Source organism: Monodon monoceros, unplaced genomic scaffold (assembly GCF_005190385.1).
Source record: "Monodon monoceros isolate NGI ecotype Baffin Bay Population unplaced genomic scaffold, NGI_Narwhal_1 Super_Scaffold_9, whole genome shotgun sequence".
Taxonomy (NCBI): domain Eukaryota; kingdom Metazoa; phylum Chordata; class Mammalia; order Artiodactyla; family Monodontidae; genus Monodon; species Monodon monoceros.
Genome location: NW_021703786.1, coordinates 26,272,142 through 26,290,540, shown reverse-complemented (window position 1 = coordinate 26,290,540; position 18,399 = coordinate 26,272,142). Strand labels below are relative to the sequence as shown.

Here is an 18,399-nt window from a genome sequence, read left to right as displayed (position 1 = left end):
CTATCTATCTGTTATGGCAAAGTGCCCGTTAACATCTTTACCCACACTTTCTCTGGGTTGTCTTCTGATTTTTTTTTTTTTTTTTTTTGCGGTACGCAGACCTCTCACTGTTGTGGCCTCTCCCGTTGCGGAGCACAGGCTCCAGATGCGCAGGCTCAGCAGCCATGGCTCACGGGCCCAGCCGCTCTGCGGCATGTGGGATCTTCCCACACCAGGGCACGAACCCATGTCCCCTGCATCGGCAGGTGGACTCTCAACCACTGCGCCACCAGGGAAGCCCTGTCTTCTGATTATTGAATTGTAAGAGGTCTTTATATATCTTGGATGTGAGTTCTTCTCAGATATATAATTTGGTATTATTTTCCCAAAGGCTATACTTTACAAGTTACAAAAGTGAAAATGTGCTACATGTAACTTAGGTTGCTCATAAAATTATCATGTTTGTTATATTAAACTTAGGGGTTGAGTTTATTTGGGCACTTCCAAAATTTCTGATTTAATTTGTTTTAGAGCTTGTGGGGGTTTTGTAGCAAATAAATAGAAGCAGCTATAAATTCTGAGCCCTTACGATGTACCAGGTTTTGTGCGAACTTGTTAGGTGTTAACTTATTCCACTTTTCTAGTTCCTGTGGGGCTGGGTGGTACAGATGATGTGACTGAGTTGCAGAGACGTTAGGTAACGTGCCCAGAGTCACACAGTGAGAAGTGGCAGAGCCTGGAGGGTTCACACGCAGGCCTCTCTGATTCCACCCCCTTATCTCCGTGCTGCGAGTAAACTGAAGGATCCCTTAACATCCTGTAAGTTCGTGTGTGGATGTTGAGAGGGAGGAAGGGTTCATTTTGGTTGGGGACATATCAGGAAAGGTCTTACAAGGGAGGTGGCATGAGTTTCATGAGTCTAGGTGTCTGGTCTCCGGGGCACCAGGTACCTGGGAGGAAGAGGAGCGCTCATGTCTGTTTAATGCAGCCCTGCCAGGAAAACCTCAGAGGAAAATTATCCCAGAAGATCAAGAACAGCAAACACAACCTGATTGTATTTGGAAACTGTTGTTTCTGTGGTGTTTTAACAAATTGACAGGAAGAGAGAATTTCCAGCAAGGCTGCTGGCAGTCCTACTCGGCACGAGGTATGGAGTTAGGATCAATCTCTATGAAACACTTGGAGGCATTACATCCAAGTCTGTTGCTGAGCAGGCCAGCTCCGCCCTCCACCAGCCCCACCCTCACCCTCCCCTCCTCCCACCTTCTTTACAGAGAAGCTAGCTCCCTGTGAGGGTGCTTCAGTACATTCAAGGGGGGACGCCTGGAGAGCACAGCCTGAAGGTAGGGGAGTGTCTCAGGAGGGAAGTGCTCCTTGCTCGTCTGGATTTCACCTCTTCCCCTCATTTTAGAAGCTGCCTTTTCTGAATGTTACAGGCTTTTTAGCAGCTTTTCAGATAACTCTGCTTGGAGGAGACTTCTGCTTGGCTCCTGGGCCTGTAGCTCTCAGTAAAGGGTCTGTCTGAAGATCAGCCTTGACACCAGGAAGGCCAAAGAAAATCAGGTTTTTTCAGGGAATGCTTAAAAAATAATCTTAGGTTCAGATTTATTTCTGTACTATTTAATAGAAAAGAACCTATTTTCATTGTGTCGTAAACATATTGAATAAGCACGTGGAAAACTGCTCCTTCCCTCTCTTTGACCCCGTGTCTCTCTGGTTTTTGTTCGCAGTCTCCAGAGGGACTCGTGCCAGTACTGGTGCTGTTGTTGGCTGGCTCCGGGAACGGACAATAGTTTATCATTCTGTAATAAATTCAGTAAAAGGGAGATTATCTTCAGTGTTGTTTTAACTCCTGCTCACCACTGAGCCTTGGAAATCATCACTCCTTTGCCCCCAGGATTTTAAGATACATTTTTTTACATTTGCTTCACAAGTAAAGATTGGCAGGCTTCTGTTCTGTGGGAGCTGTTAAAGGCAGAAGGAAAGGGATGTGAAGAACAGCAGTGCTGCACACATAAACCATTCGATTTAAAGGCTCAGTACATCCGGAGCCTGTGCTCCGCAGCGGGAGAGGCCACAACAGTGAGAGGCCCACATAAAAAAAATTAAAATAAATAAATAAATAAAATAAAATAAAGGCTCAGTACAGATTTTTTAAAAATCATTAGGAAACAAGCTGCCTGTGTGGCTTTTGAAAAATATCAGTCAGCTTATTCAGAGGTAGAATTATGTAATTTTCTAATCCCTCACATCTCTCAGGTGCTTTGTTCACCATCAAACTATTTTGATAGCCAGTATCTTCCAGGAGAAATTAACAAGAGCTTCATTTAAGTCAACATTTTTTTAAACTGCAGGTCATAGTTTATTAGTAACTGTAAAATCAGTTTGGTGGGTCATAGCCTTGCATTAAAAAAAAAGAGAAAAGGTTAGAAAGTATCCCTGTTTTTCGAGCAACATGAATGCTCTCTGGCCCTATTGTTTGAATGTGTATATTTACGTATGATTGTGTATATGTGTATATCAGGTCACCATGCAAAACGCATTTCTTACTAGGAGTTGTGATCAAAAAAGTCTGAAAGCCTCTTATGTTCCCTAAGGACCTGGACATACTGGCTCCCTAATGGTCCAACCTCGAGTTGTCAGTGCTCTTAATATGTAGCTCATCTTTTCCTATTGGTAGTCCCTGTTGATGCAAATAATCAATAAACAATCTATAATAAGGGATAGAAGAGAGTTTTATTTGAGCCAAACTGAGGGCTATAGTCCAGGACAGCCTCTCAGTAGCTCTGAGGAGCTGCTCTAGAGAAGCATGGTTTTCAGCGCAGTTTCATATCCTGTCAGAACAAAGAATATACACCAAACATGACAGAGGTACATCCCTTCAAGGTTTCAAAAGAGACAGATTAACAGCTACACTGCAAATCAGCATGACCTTGGCATCTGAGAAGGGAACTTATCTTTGAAGGAGAACTAGCATGGGTGTCATAGGAAGGGAGGCATTTATCCCTGTTTTCAAGTGGACATTCTTCTGGATACTCTGCATTTTTTTTTTTTGGCCGTGCCACATAGCTTACAGAATCTTAGTTCCCCGAGCAGGGCTTGAACCCGGGGCCCCAGCAATGAAAGTGCCAAGGCCTAACCACTGGACCCCTAGGGAATTCCCTGGATATTGCATTCTTTTCTTTAGTGGTTAAAGCAGTTGTACAATGTATGATAAACAGGCCATGAGACAGGCTGTTCTAGTTAACATAAACTTCAGGCCAAATCATGTATAAGCCAGAAAGACTTACCCATACCTCAGTATGTGAAAATTTCTTCCAGCATCCTGAATGCCTGCTGTGCCCTCAGCCTAATGCCATGTTATGGTTTCCTATAACCTGCCACATTTTTAAGTAAATGATTGCTGATACATATACCTCAACTTCCTCTTCTCTTCTTGTTCAAGAAGTAATTTTGACAATTTATTGTCATTTTACTTTAAATTAAAAGCCCATTCCCATTTTGACCACATGCTTTGTCCTTCAGAACTGCAGAAGGACACATTCATTAGCCATGACTGATTTCCCCTTCCTGGTAGAATGAATTGAACCTTTTGTCACCAAGAAATGTCACTCTTCATCTCTGGTAGTGCCTTTGCCATAGAGTCCACTTTGTAGGATAGTAGTGTACCCATACAGCTATCATTTGGTTAGTGTTTGTAGAGTGTGTCTTTTCATATGTATATACATAATGTGTGTACATAATTTTATGTATGATATATAAATAATTTTATATATATTTAAGCAGGTATCTTTATATATATTTCTATAGCTTTATATATTTAAAGTGTATCTGTTTTTAGCAGGATGTAGTTGACTTTTGTTCTGTTTTTAAATCCAGACTAAAAATTTTTTATTTTATTTTTTATTTTTTATAAATTTATTTATTTATTTTTGGCTGTGTTGGGTCTTTGTTGATGCACGAGGGCTTCCTCTAGTTGCAGCTAGCGGGGGCTACTCTTCGTTGCGGTGCGCGGGCTTCTCATTGCGGTGGCTTTTCTTGTTACAGAGCCCGGGCTCTATGCACGCAGGCTTCAGTAGTTGTGGCATTTGGGCTCAGTAGTTGTGGCACACGGGCTCTAGAGCACAGGCTCAGTAGTTGTGGCGCACGGGCTTAGTTGCTCCACGGCATGTGGGATCTTCCCGGACCAGGGCTCGAACCCGTGTCCCCTGAATTGTCAGGTGGATTCTTAACCACTGAGCCACCAGGGACGTCCCCAAAACTGGTGACTTTAATTGAAGTATCAAGTTTTTTTATAGTTGATATAATAATTGACATATTTGAGTTTAAATCTGCCACCCTGTTTCTTTTTTGTTTTGTCCCCCATTTCTTTTTTACACCTTCCTTTTTTTCTCCTGCATTGCCATATTTTAGATTGATTAACAGTTTTACTACCCTTCCTCCCCTTCTTTTGGCTTGTTAACTATGTGTTCTTTTCCTACACTCGAGTGGCTACCCAGAGCTATGGTCTCTTTGTGCTTTCTGTTAAAGGCCAGGCAGTGAACACTTAAGCCTCTGTGAGCCACATGAAGTCTCTGTTGTTTATTCTTCTTTATCTTCTGTTACAGCCCTTTAAAATTATAAGGCTTGTTATTAGCTTTCAGGCCATACAAAAAATAGTCTGCTGGCTGGATTTGGCCCGAGGGCCATAGTTTTAGCAACCCCTGACTTATTAAAGTCTAATATAAATTAGTACTTTTACCACTTTCCAGGTGATGCAAGGACCTTAGAACAATTAACTTCGTTTACTCACTTCCTTAATTGTATACAATTACTGTCATATATTTTAACTCTCCATGTATTATCATTTCCATAAACATTATTAATATTCTATAGAGTTAATACTTACTTTTACCCACGTATTTACATCTTCTATTGTCTTTCATTCCTTCCTGCACCTCAGAGCTTCCATCTGAGATCATTTTTTTCTTTATTTCCTTTAGTGCAGGTTTGCCAGTGAAAAGTTATATTTTTATTGTTTGAAAACGCTGTAATTTCACCTTCATTTGTTTTTACTTTTTTAAAAAATTATTTATCTATTTTTGGCTGCGTTGGGTCTTTGCTGCTGCGCGCAGGCTTTCTCTAGTTGTGGCGAGTGGGGGCTACTCTTTGTTGCAGTGTGCGGGCTTCTCATTGCGGTGGCTTCTCTTGTTGTGCAGCACAGGCTCTAGGTGCGTGGGCTTCAGTAGTTGTGATGCGCAAGCTCAGTAGTTGTGGCTTGCACGCTCTAGAGTGCAGTCTCAGTAGTTGTGGCTCACAGGCTTAGTTGCTCCACGGCATGTGGGATCTTCCCAGACCAGGGCTCAAACCCATGTCCCCAGCATTGGCAGGCAGATTCTTAACCACTGCGCCACCAGGGAAGCCCCTGTTTTTACATTTTTAAATTGGCATTGTTGAAATATAGCTTGCATTCAATAAAATGACCTCACTTTAAGTATATAGTTTGATGAGTCTTGGCAGCTTTATACACCCATGGGACCACCATCACACTCAAAATATGTCCTAAAAGTTCCTTTGTACCTCATCCCAGTTAATCCCCCACCCTAGCCCCCAGGCCCAAACAACCATTGATCTGCTTTTTCTCATACATTAGATTTATCTTTTCTAGAGCTTCAGATAAATAGAAGATGATACTGTATTATTTTGTGTCTGAAGAATGGAATGGCTGGGTGGTATGGCAGGTGTATGTTTAACTTTATCAGAAACTTCCCAGCTCAGCATTCACCCCAGTCATGTGTGAGTGGTCGGAGGTTCTGCATCCACGTTGATACTCGGTGTTCTTAGTCTCTTTAATCTTAGCTGTCTAATGGGTGTGTGATGCTGTGTCCTGTGGCTTTAACTTGCATTTGCCTAGTGACTAATGGTGCTAAGTGGCTCTTCGTGTGCTATTGGCCATTAATTTATATTCTTTAATAAAATGTATATTCATGTCTCTTGCCAACTTTTTAATTGTGTTGTTTTGTCTTCAAGAGTCCTTTACATATTTTGGATATAAGTCATTGTCAGATCAACATCTTGTGAATATTTTTGGTCAGTCTGACTTTTGTTTACATTTTCACAGCAATCTCCTAAAGACCAGGAGTTTTTCATTTGGATAAAATCTGACCTAATAGTTTTTTCTTTTATGATTTACACTTTTGTGTCCCACCTAAGAAATCTTTGTGTACCCCAGGGTAGTGAAGATTTTCTCCTAAAACTGTTATGGTTTTAACTTTTATGTTTAAGTTTATGATCTGCTTCAAGTTAACTTTTATACGTGATGTGCAGTGAGTCAAGGGTCAGTTTTTTCTGTATGGATGTACATTTGTTCCCACACCATCATGGAAATAAAGTCTTTTTCCCATTAAACTACTTTGGTACCTTTGACAAAAATCATTTGAATATAATTGTGTAGTCCTTTTGCTTTGTCCTATGACATAGATCTCTATGTCTGTCCTTATGCCAGAACCACACTATCTTGATCATTGTAGCTTCACTGGAAATCTGTTCCCTTTCAAAATGGTTTTGGCTGTTCTAGCTCCTTGCATTTCCATGTCAATTTTAGAATCAGCTCATCAGTTTCTAACAAGCCTGCTGGGATTTGTACTGTGATTGCATTGCATCTGTAGACCAATTTGAGGAGAATTCCCGTCTTAACAATACTGAGTCTTCTGATCCATTAGCGTGGTGTGTCTCCCCAGTTAAGTCTTTTAAAAATTTACTGCAGCAATACTTTGTAGTTTGTTGTTGTTGTTTACTTTTAATTTTAATCCCATGAATTCATCAAATGGCATCAAACATCTCTGACTGTGACAAATGCAGTATAAAGTGAAGTTCTCTGTTGAGGGGAGTGGTCAGAGCTGTTCAAGGGGATTCCGAGGGGATACATCTTACAACGAGGAAGTCAGAGACAGATGCTTCGAGGTCACTGTGTGAGAGCAGGAGAGATCCTCAGGCCTCTGCCTAGTTCTGGTCAGAGGTCTGGTCAGTGAGATCAGGATTGGGTGTCCAGAGAGAAGCTTTCAGTCAACAGTGCATGTCACATGCCCAGGAGGACATTAACCCCCATCATGTAGTGATGCTGGACCAGATCTTCCTCTTTTGTTGCTGACTGTTGTATTTAGTTTCTGGAATTTTAAGTACCGCAGAGAAGTGACAGAGGCTGCAGGCATCTGCTGGACATTGAGGCATTTCACCTGTATCACCATCATTACTGAACACTCTTGTTGTAGTTCACTGGGTATCCTCCCAACAGTTCTTTCTTTTCTTTTTTTCTTTGGCCTCACTGCACAGCTTGTGGGATCTTAGTTCCCTGACAAGGGACCTTCCTTGAGAGTCAGTTTATTATTAGAGCTGTATGTGCATCTACCTGAGTACCTACTATATATCAGCCATTGTGCTTCACATACATCATCTCATTTAACTTAATCCAAAAAAGTGGGTCCTGGGCTTCCCTGGTGGCGCAGTGGTTGAGAGTCCGCCTGCTGATGCAGGGGACGTGGGTTCGTGCCCCAGTCCAGGAAGATCCCACATGCCGCGGAGCGCCTGGGTCCGTGAGCCATGGCCGCTGAGCCTGCACGTCCGGAGCCTGTGCTCCGCAACGGGAGAGGCCACAGCAGTTAGAGGCCCGTGTACCACCAAAAAAAAAAAAAAAAAAAAGTGGGTCCTTATTGGCATTTTCAAGGGATGGAGCATAAAAGAAGTAGAGTCATACAATAGTAAGTAAAAGTTCAAGAACCAAACCCAAACTTTATAGCTCCAAACTTGTGTTTTTAACTGTGGTATATTCCCTTCTACCCGTTCTTGGAGTCCTCAATCTAATTTAGATGTTTATTCGTGGTGTTTCTGTAGCACTAAGTGGGTTCATCTACCATGATCATTATCACATACTGACTTAGTTGTCTTGGTGCTTTGTAGTTTGAGCTGTGTATATTTTGCAAATAGTTTGTTAAATTAATTTCAGTTTTTAAATTGTTCAGTGATAGCATGTAGAAATGCATTTGATTTTTGTATACTAGCCTCATTTTTCTAACTATGCTAAACTCACTAATTAGTTCTGATACCTGTTTTATAGATGCCTTAAGATCTTCTATGTATGTAATTGTGTCATCTGCAAATAAATACAATTTTACTTCTTCCTTTCATATCTTTATGTCTTTAATTCCTTTTTCTTACTTTATTGCACTGGCTAATGCCTCCACTACAAAGTTAAATAGAAGTGATGAAACTGAGCCTCCAAGCTGTGAACCTAATTAAGGATCAGTTAGGGGAAAACATTTTATCTTATATCCCTAAGGGTAATGTGAGCTGTGAATTTTTCATAGATATCCTTTATCAGGTTGAGGAAGTTGTCTTTTGTATATAGTAGTTTCCTGAGAGTTTTTATCATGAACAGCTGTTGAAATTTATCAAATGCTTTTTCTACATCTATTAAGATAATAATTTATTCTCCTTTGTTCTGTTAATAGTTTCATTACATTATTGATGTTCAAATGTTAATTTAAACAAACCTTGCATTCCTGTGATAAACCTCATTTGATCATGGTGTATTACCCTTTGATATACTGCTGGATTTGACTTACTAATGTTTTATTAAAGATTTCTGCACCTGTATTCTGAGGGGTAATAATTTTCTCTATAATCCAGTGGGGTGCAGCGACACCCTTTCCAGCAAGATCTAAGTCGTAGCCTTGGGTGGGGCCTCTTCCAAATTTGCTCCTTCTTTGGGTGTACTCCCTGAGCTGAAGAGGTAGTAGCTGCTCCCTACAGATACCAATCCTGTCTTTTTTAGAGTTCTTTTTGTCCTTCTTAGTAGTTAGTTAATCTCCATATTTTAGTTAAAGCAGTTAATATTAAATGCTTAATATACTGCTTAATATCTCTGCTTAATTTACTGGCATGGTTTTTGTCTCCTGACGAGACCCTTACTAATACATGTTCCCTTGAAAGTTATATGCATTTTTTTCCTCTGACTATTTTTAGGAAGTTCTCTTTGTCTTGGATTTTGGTGGTTTTATTTTGATGTACCTATGTGGGCATTATTTGTGTTTGTCCTGCTTTATGACTATAGCATTTCTTCAACCTGAATGCTATAGACTGAATTATGGCCCCCAGGAAGAGCGTCCTCACCAGAACCTGACCATGCTGGCACCCTGATCTTGGACTTGTAGTCTCCAGAACTGTGAGGAAATAAATTTCAGTTGGTTAAGCCACCCAGTCTATGGTATTTTGTTACGACAGCCTGAGCTCACTAAGACACTGTGCCTTGATGTCTTTCATCAGTTGTAGAAAATTCTGAGCCATTGTATTTTTTTTTTAAAGAGTGACTCTTTTCTTGCATTATTTAAATGCTTTTCTTTTATTTATTTAAATATTTATTTATTTATTTAGGCTGTGCCAGGGCTTAGTTGAGGCATGCGGGATCTTCGTTGCGGCATGCAGGATCTTTAGTTGCGGCATGTGGACTCCTAGTTGCGTCATGGGGACTTTTAGTTGCGGCATGCATGCAGGATCTTGTTCCCCAACCAGGGATCGAACCCGGGCCCCCTGCATTGGGAGTGTGGAGCCCAGCCACTGGACCACCAGGGAAGTCCCTGAGCCATTGTGTTTTTGAATATTGCTTCTATTCCATTTTCTCTTTTGGGGATGCCAGTATGTACATGTTAGGTCTTTTCACAATATCCACTGTTTCTTATGTATTTTTTTCTTATGTCCCAATCTCTTGTCTCTTTTGCTTAATTTTGAGTATTTTTTTTCTGACCTGTCTTCCATTTCTCTCTTCAATGTTGTCTGATCTGCTGTTCAGCCCATCTGTTGAGTTTTTAAATTTAATATAGTGTATTGTTAAGTTCTTGAGGTTCCCGGATTTCCAGAGTTTATTTTATAGTTTCCAGTTCTCTGCCAGAGTTTTTCATCCTGTGCATTAACTCCATGAACATATTACGTAAAATTATTTTGAAGTTGGTGTCTGATATTGCCATTATCTGAATCCTCTGTCCATCTCTTTCTCTTGTCAGTTGTTTTCCTTGGTTTTAAACCTAGAAATGCCTGGGGGTGTTTTGTTTGTTTTTTTGTTTGGAGTTTTTTTGAGGTATAGTTGATTTACAATATTATGTTATTTTCAGGTGTACAATGTAGTGATTCAAAATTATTATCGATTATATTCCATTTATATTTATTATAAATGCTTGGTTATTTTTTACTGAATGTTGCAAATTGAAAATGGAAATTGTACAGAAATCTGGGACGATTTGAGGCTGTGAGGTTTGTGTTATTTCTAGTTCATCCTTTGCACCCAGCTCCAAGACTGGGGGTTTTACCTGAGCTCCGTCTCCTTGGTGGGCCCTCAGTTTTTGTTCTCCAGCCTGTGAGTCCACCAAGCTCAGCTTAGGCTCTCTGCCTCTCAGAGTTGCCAGGTACCTCTGGGACAAATGGAGCCCCAGGTGCCGGCTCAAGCCTGGGGCTTTTCTCTCTCAGGTTTTGGCCCCACGATTCCCCACAACCTTGCCAGCCTTCCATTGCCTTCAAAAAGATTTATACACACACACACACACACACCCCTACACACACAGCCTTTCTGGTTGTTCTCAGTGGGAGAATGGTCTGAGTCACCTCACCTGCCATTGCCAGGAGGTCTTCTAAACCCTAAGAGAGTAATTGAACCGTGCACCCCAGGCTTTGCAGATGTAATTTAGGGCCCAGCTGACTCAGCACTAAGATAGCATCCCAGTGGCTGCACAGTTGAGTGTCTCTGGGTGAGTGTTGAGAGCTGAGTGCATCGTCCACAGGCTTTCTGCATTTAAACAAGTGTGGCTACATTTCCAACCAGGCTTTCTCACTGCGTGTTTCTCATTTTCTTCCTCCTGACTACTCAAATGTAGTCCTGCAGTCCAGTTAAAGGGGGACTCCTCTGTAAAACTGCAAACCATTCAGGCTGCAAACAAACCATATCACACTTTATAAACTGCAGGTTCCATACACACTGAAATGGACTTGGATGATCATCACTTGAAATCTGTGAATGGCTAGAAAAAAGCCATTGTGTAATAGGAAATACAGATAATATTAGTGTTGAATTGTACACAATTTTAAATAAAGAGACATTAGAAAGAAGTCTTACAGAGATGTGGCTTGGTCCGGTTCAGCAGAATGTCAGCATATGAAGAAATATGTCCCAAAATGTACTATCTAGGGCAGAAGTTCCCAACCTTCATTTATGTCAAGTAGTTTTCTTTTCCTACTCAGCTGAATTTTTAGAATGATTGAGATTGTGTGTGTCCGCACGCACACACATCTGATTTCAGTATAGCATTAACTGATTGAGAAAATGTACCTGCACACATATTCAGGGACTCCTTTTGGTGACATCATGAGCACTGTCCCTTACCCCACAGGTTGAGAACCCTGATCTCGTTTATCTTTGTCTAACCAAATATCTAACCAGTATATACGGACCTGGATATTCAAAAGAATTATTTTTTTTAAAAATTGCTGAGGATTTCCCTGGTGGTCCAGTGGGTAAGACTCCATGCTCCCAGTGCAGGGGGCCTGGGGTTCGATCCCTCTTTGGGGAACTAGATCCCACATGGCATGCTGCAACTAAGAGTTTGCATGCCGCAACTAAGAGTCCGCATGCAGCAACTAAAAAAAGATCCCACATGCCACAACAAAGATCCCGCTTACTGCAACTGAGACCTGGCACAGCTAAAATATAAATAAATGAATGAATGAATGAGTTTTTTTTTTAATTGCTGGGTTCACCTCCCCATTTTCTTAGTCACAGAGCATTTCTAAGTAATGAATTATTTGCATTAAGTAAATGAATTAGCCCAAAGTTCTCTGCACCATCATTTTCATAAAGCCATTTAAAGCAGACAAAGTAAAAGTGCATCCTCCTTTATTTGAACTGAATATGAGATGATGTAAATTCATAAAACATGAAATTTTCAAATGTTTTCCCTTTTCGGGTAAACTTGCTTGGCTTCCCTCTTATTAAAAAAAAAGTTTCATTTTTCTTTATTATGCAAGTAGTGTGTTTTCAGCATGTATATTATTAAATACAGATAAGCAAAAAGAATTAAAATCATCCATAATCTCTACCATGCCAAGATAATCGTTGTTACTACTTTGGTGCAGACCTTCGCAGACTTTTTTCCTAAGTGTATTGGTGGATGGTTTTTTTTTTTAATTAATTAATTAATTTATTTATTTTTGGCTGTGCTGGGTCTTCATTTCTGTGCAAGGACTTTCTCTAGTCGTGGCGAGCGGGGGCCACTCTTCATCACGGTGCGCGGGCCTCTTCACTGTCGCGGCCTCTCGTTGCGGAGCACAGGCTCCAGACGCGCAGGCTCAGTAGTTGTGGCTCACGGGCCCAGTTGCTCCGCGGCGTGTGGGATCTTCCCAGACCAGGGCTCGAACCCGTGTCCCCTGCATTGGCAGGCGGATTCTCAACCACTGCACCACCAGGGAAGCCCTGTGGATGTTTTTAACAAAAATGTAGCATGTCTTTTCATATGGTTATTTCAGTGCATTTAAAATTATTTGATTTTGTGCATAAAGAGATACCTGGAGGAATGGTCACCAAAATGCTTCTACTGGTTCTTAGATGGTGAAATTTGGGGTGATTTGTGTTATCTTCTTATCACTTGAGTATTTTTAGTGAGTTTGTGTCATTTTCTTGGAAACCATAGTTTTTCATTTAGCATTTTATTTACACAGAGCTGTGATCATGCAGCAAGAATCCATCCACTCACTCATCAAATATGTATCTGTTATGCATTAGATGCTATGTGTGAACACTGGGTTAGCACGAGGAAGCACGTGGGCCTGCCGTCCAAGAGCCCCGAGCCTAGTGGGAGACGTAGCCCGGGCACCAGCTGTCGTCTACGGAATTCTGTGGGGGCCTCAGAGCAGAACCTGAAAGCCTGGGGGGACCACTGGGCCAGGGAGGCAGGAGGGCATCTGCGCAGGTCTGGAGGCACGTGAGCTGTTTGAGGAGGACAAGTTCTGTGTAGCTAGACATCGGCATCGGCGTGTTGGCGAGAGAGGAAGCTGGGGAGACACAGAAAGTAACGAATGGAGGTGAGGACAGGCAGGGTGAGACACCTACCCCAGACCATGGTGCTGGCTGGTTGATGGGGGCAGACACAGAGACAAGGGACACAAGCGTATTGGGGAGAAGCACGGGAGGAAGGCGAAGAAGCAGCGGCCATGATGCTGAGCTGCAGAGCATGGGCCACCTGTGGAGGCCCCACACCTCTGCCCTGGGGATCATCAGCTGAGACCAACCTGACAGCTGAGATGGGCTCGTCTCCCAGCTGGACGGTGTACCCGAACATACTACTCCCGCTGAGCAGCCAGCCCCTCTTGGGGGGTCTGTGGGCGGTGCCCCTCCGTGTCAGTCACTCCACCACACGGGGTTCAGGGAGCTGCTGGCCAAGTGGGAGCAAATGTTCTTAAGTAGGGAAGTAACGTGAGTCAGATGTGTGGGCTGTGAGCTCGTGCATGTGCTCAGCACTCCGCCAGAATCTGTGAAGAGACTGATTTACATCGAGGAAAGTAAGTCATTGCCTACAAGGAATTTATTACCTAGTTACACAGATAATTAACATGCATGGAGCAACACTGAATAAATAAAAAGAAAAGTAGGCAATTGGTGGGCTGCCAAAGAAATCCCAAGTGAGATGCAGTTGAAAAGGACCTGAGCAAAGGCTCTTGTGGTCAAGACATCTTCATGGACAGGGAAGTTGGGCTTCGCTTGTGAAGACTGAGCCAGAACCAGCCCAAGGCACGCGGGAGGCTGTTCCAAGTGGGCAAATGAGAGGAGACTGAGTTTGATATTTTTGTCCAACTGCGAGGTAATGGACCCAAACAGAGGGAACTAGTTTCAAAGTTTATTGTGTCAAGGTGATGGCTTTGAAGCAAGTGGAAACTTTCTACCTAAGTCCATTGGCAGAGTTTTCGCCCTTGCTCCTCGGAGGCCTCGCGGTGGCCCATCTGGGGAGGCATGGGCCACTGGGAAGCTGGTGGCTCCCAGCCCTCACCCCTCCAGCCATAGGAACTCTGCTTTCCTTTATTCCAAGTGAGATTTTGTTGAAATAGAGGGAATTATTTGAAACCACTGCAGTAGTAAGCAGAGAGCCCTGTAGATTTTTGAACAAAGGTATACCGGGGGCTGTCACCCTGCCTAGTATGAATTGGATCAAGAAGGCCATTGAGGATACCTTTGCAGTGGAAGTGGTTACCAAAAGGCAGTGGAAGAGGTGCCTTGCAAGAAGCAGGAAACACGAGCTACACTTGGGGAAGAGATGAGTGGGCCCTGTCTCTGAGGGTTCGAGCTCTGATGGAAGAGAATCCACGGGGACTCTTGGAGTGAGGACACATGCTACAGGGGAGAAGAAGATGGCAGTAATGAGGATGAGCTTGATTTTAGACATGTTAAATTTGAGCTGTGAAAATAGCAAGCAAGGGGTGAAGGCAGGTTGGGTCATCTTGTAAGATCCAGAAGCAGAGTCGCCATTGCTGCAGTCAGGCTCCACACAGTGGGCAGTGCTGGAAGCTGTAGGTGAACCCAGATGCCGGAGGAGGTGAGAATAAATCCAACGGCAGACAGCGGTGATGAGGAGTTTGAGGAGGTGGCATGCATTTTCCAAGGAAGTGTCTGCTGGCTCTCTGCTGCATCTCCTTTGGAAGTGCTATCCACTTTATTTTGATCTCCATTTTGCATATGAGGTTAACCTGGGTGACTCAGAGCAGAGAAACAAGACACCAGAAGTTACCCAGACATGCACTGCTGGGACTAGAGTTCGTTTTTCTCATCTCCCAGTTCCATGATCTGTTCCTAAACTATAGCTTTTTGTGCTTTTCACATAAAAGTTAGTGCTTGATTAACACTGTGGGTTTAAATTTTAAAAGAACCACCTTGATTATTAATGAAATTAGGGGGAGGGGTAGGTAGAAACTTGTGTAATGAAATGTGTCCTGGGCTTGACACTCTGTGCTGTGCCTTTCTTCGTGGCCCTGCATCGCTGACCCAGACAGCTTCCAGAGCGGGTTGGGTTTTGACGTCCTTAGGATCAACTACAGAAAGGAAAACGGAAACAAGTAGTTTCTGAAGTGACTTACTTCTTTCTTTATTTTTTTTTGAAGTGACTTAATTCTACATGACATGAAAAGGGAGGGAAGTGGGACTCACTTCCACCTTTGTCATCCCAGGCTGCCGAATGCAGATGGGTCTTGCAATGATTGGTTGATTGATCACTTTGAATGGTTCCCAGGTCTGTCTGAAATCAGTCGGGCAGATGGCTTGGTTTGTGGTTTCATGATGAGCTTTAGTGAAAGACATCAGTAGAATTTTCAGGAGATCATAGTGGGAGTCTTCGTTTTGCATTTATCTGCCAGCGATTGTCACAAGATGAGGATTTTAAAAACACACCTAAATGCACACTGACCTCCACCTGACAAGGAGTGGCCTCTGTTCCCTCCGATGGCTCGGCCACAGTGCTGGCAGCAGGGCAGCTCCTCACTGCTGAGGGCGCAGCGGCCTTTCCCAAGGGTCAAACCCCAAGGAGCCAGCTGGAGCTGTGTTGCTTCACCTGACTTAAGGGGCCCTGCACACACCCATGATGCGCTTGGTCCAGGTTTGGAAATAGACCTCAGCAGACCCTCCTTCTTCCAAGAACACCGTCCTGTCACCACCAGCTGTCAGGGCGAGAGGCAGGTGAGTGGGCAGAGGAGTGGCATCCAGTGCTGACTGCGTGCAGATGTGAAGACAAGGAGAGTGTCGCCACTGCCTCACTGCGGGGCTTTCCTCCTGATCGGCTCTCCTTGTACGTGTTCTGTGTAATTATGACGGCACGATATTTGTCCCACTTCTTTACTTAATGTTACAAAGCAGTCTTTTCCCCATATCATTAAAATATTCATAAACAACAGTTTAATAGCTTGTAGTTATTTCATTGTGGTTGTTCCATAATTAATCATTTCTCTATTATTGGTCACATAGGTAGCTTCTGACTTTACACTGTTATAAATAAAACACTGCAAAACATACCTTGTTTCCACATTCTTCGTTTCTGGTTCAAGATTGATTCTTGGGAGCAGACTTAACTGAGGAAAGGATACAGATGTTTTCTGTCCTTCATGTGTCTGTCCTTTCCAGAAGGATTGTGCCAGCTCATACACCCAAAGGCGTTGTATGTGAGTGGCCGCAAATGGAGCACCACTCAAAAGAGTGTCGTCCAGTTGTCTGTTGCGTTTTTTCTTCCTGTGCTCGAATTTCCCCACAGGGGGCGGGGAAGCAAGCCCAGCTCCCCTCACACACCCCACTGGGAGGCCTGTGATGCTGCTGGCCCACCTCTCACGTCCTCACCGCTGGCATTTTCAGTCCAGCGATGCTGCGCCCAGGACTACGTGTGAATGTAAGAGGTGGAATCTAGGCCTGACTAGGTCTGTTTTGATGTTGAACAGGTGAATGATTGTGTGGTGAAGAGCTGGGCCCACAGAGGTCTTCCCGTTGCCCTCAGCATCTGGGAGGTGACCCGTGTCCTGCCCGACAGGAGTGTCTTGATTAGGGTGTGGGGCCCGTCCACTTGGAGGCTGAGAGCAAGGCTGTGGGGGGCTCCAGGGCCCCGGGGGCCTGCCTGGTCGGCAGAGCTCTGTGCCTACTGTCACACGGGGGTGCCAGAGGGGCCCACCCGCTGCTCCTGTGCAGATGGGGAAGGGAAGAAAGTGAAGTGGAGGCTGAGTTTTAAGATGTGAGGTTAGACGTACAGGAGTCTCAAAGATCACAGCGAGGCAAGGAGGTCCTCCTGGCATGGCCGAGTCACCCCCCAAGCCCCTTCTGACGCGTTGTCGTCCCCTCACCCCTCCTCTTCCCACCTCCTACTGCCTCTGTCACCTGTTTCCATCTCCATGACTGTTTTGTGTTTCCTAGGATTCCCGGGCGGCTGAACGACAGGAGGACCCCCCTGGGCGAGCTGAACTGGATCTTCACGGCCATCACGGACACCATTGCATGGAACGTGCTTCCTCGGGGTGAGGCTGCCCAGCTGTGGACTGGCGGGAAGGCTGCTGCCCCGGAGTCAGGGGACTCTGGCGCGGGGGTGTGAGAGAAGTCAAATGGGAGGACTGAGTTCCCCTCAGTGAAGAAACCTGAGGATGTGGGCGGGAGAAGGAAGGGACTGCAAAGGTTCTGAGAGGATGAAGTGAATCGCGCATCAGGTCGAGAGCAGTGCTGCAGGGCGAGTTCAGAGTGGTATCTGCTTGGGTCCTTAGTGTTTTTGGGGCAGACTCAGGGCTCATCTGCCTTCAGAGTCACACACCATCCATATTTCTTAAAACCCAAATTACTACTATAGTATAAGACACGTTTATGTTTTTCTGTGACCAGTTGGTTGGGTTCTGCTGTTTGTTCACATTACGTGTGTCATGTAGGTGCTGCCAGTGGGGAATGTGCATGTCAGTTCCAACCTGCTTGTTGCAACTTCTGGTAGAAGGATAGTAAATTTGTATATTTGGCTTTAAATGCTGGACGTGAGTCAGTGGAGTCACCTTTTTATCTTTTCTATGCCCTCAGATCTCTTCCAAAAGCTCTTCAGACAGGACCTATTGGTGGCTAGTCTGTTTCGAAATTTTTTATTGGCGGAAAGGATCATGAGGTCGTATAACTGCACCCCCGTCAGCAGTCCACGCCTGCCCCCCACGTACATGCACGCCATGTGGTAAGTGTCTCTCTCAGACCAGCATCAGATTCTCTAAGGAGCATGGTTTTCCCGTTTCTGCGATAGTCCAAGTGTAAGGGAATTATTTGAACAAAATAGGAAGACGTGGCTCCAAACGTGGAGGCCTGAGTGGTGTACACGAGTTAATAAGGTCGACCCTCAGCTCTGCCTAAGTCCCCTGCAGAAGTGCAGGTGCCTCTAAGGGTCATCCAGGGCTGAGCGGGACCAGTGCCTACAGAGGCCCTGCAGTTCATAGCTCGGGGCGGAGGGCCTGCGGGTGAGTTTCTGACTCTGTAGGGATTTGTATTGAGGAAAGAAGCTGCCAGCTGAATTCATGAAGTGTATCCAAGATTGCTCCAGAGAATTAAAAGTGTTGGGTTCATGACCAGTTAATTTGCACGCTTATTTCACACATATACACATGCTGTCACACACACACACGCACGAGTGTGATCTTTATGATACTTGTATGTTGATTATAAATTTCCTTCAAAACTGGATTACTGGGACTTCCCTGGTGGTCCAGTGGTTAAGACTCTGTGCTTCCAATGCAGGGGGCCAGGGCTCAATCCCTGGTCAGGGAACTAGATCCCGCATGCTGCAACTAAGAGCCCACATGCCGTAACTAAAGATCCCACATGCTGCAACGAAGATTCCAAACTAAGACCCGGCACGGCCAAAT

At 44.0% G+C, this 18,399-nt stretch overlaps 1 protein-coding gene across 6 annotated transcripts in view; it reads left to right on the top strand.

The window, feature by feature from the left end:
* Nucleotides 1–18,399, top strand: part of RPTOR (regulatory associated protein of MTOR complex 1) — a 352,911-nt gene that overhangs the window by 236,750 nt on the left and 97,762 nt on the right. For all 6 annotated transcript variants that reach the window (XM_029212146.1, XM_029212152.1, XM_029212148.1 and 3 more), the window contains exons 8-9: nucleotides 16,931–17,031; nucleotides 17,573–17,717. In XM_029212146.1, coding sequence (XP_029067979.1) covers nucleotides 16,931–17,031; nucleotides 17,573–17,717 — 246 coding nt within the window. The remainder of the gene's footprint in view (nucleotides 1–16,930; nucleotides 17,032–17,572; nucleotides 17,718–18,399) is intronic.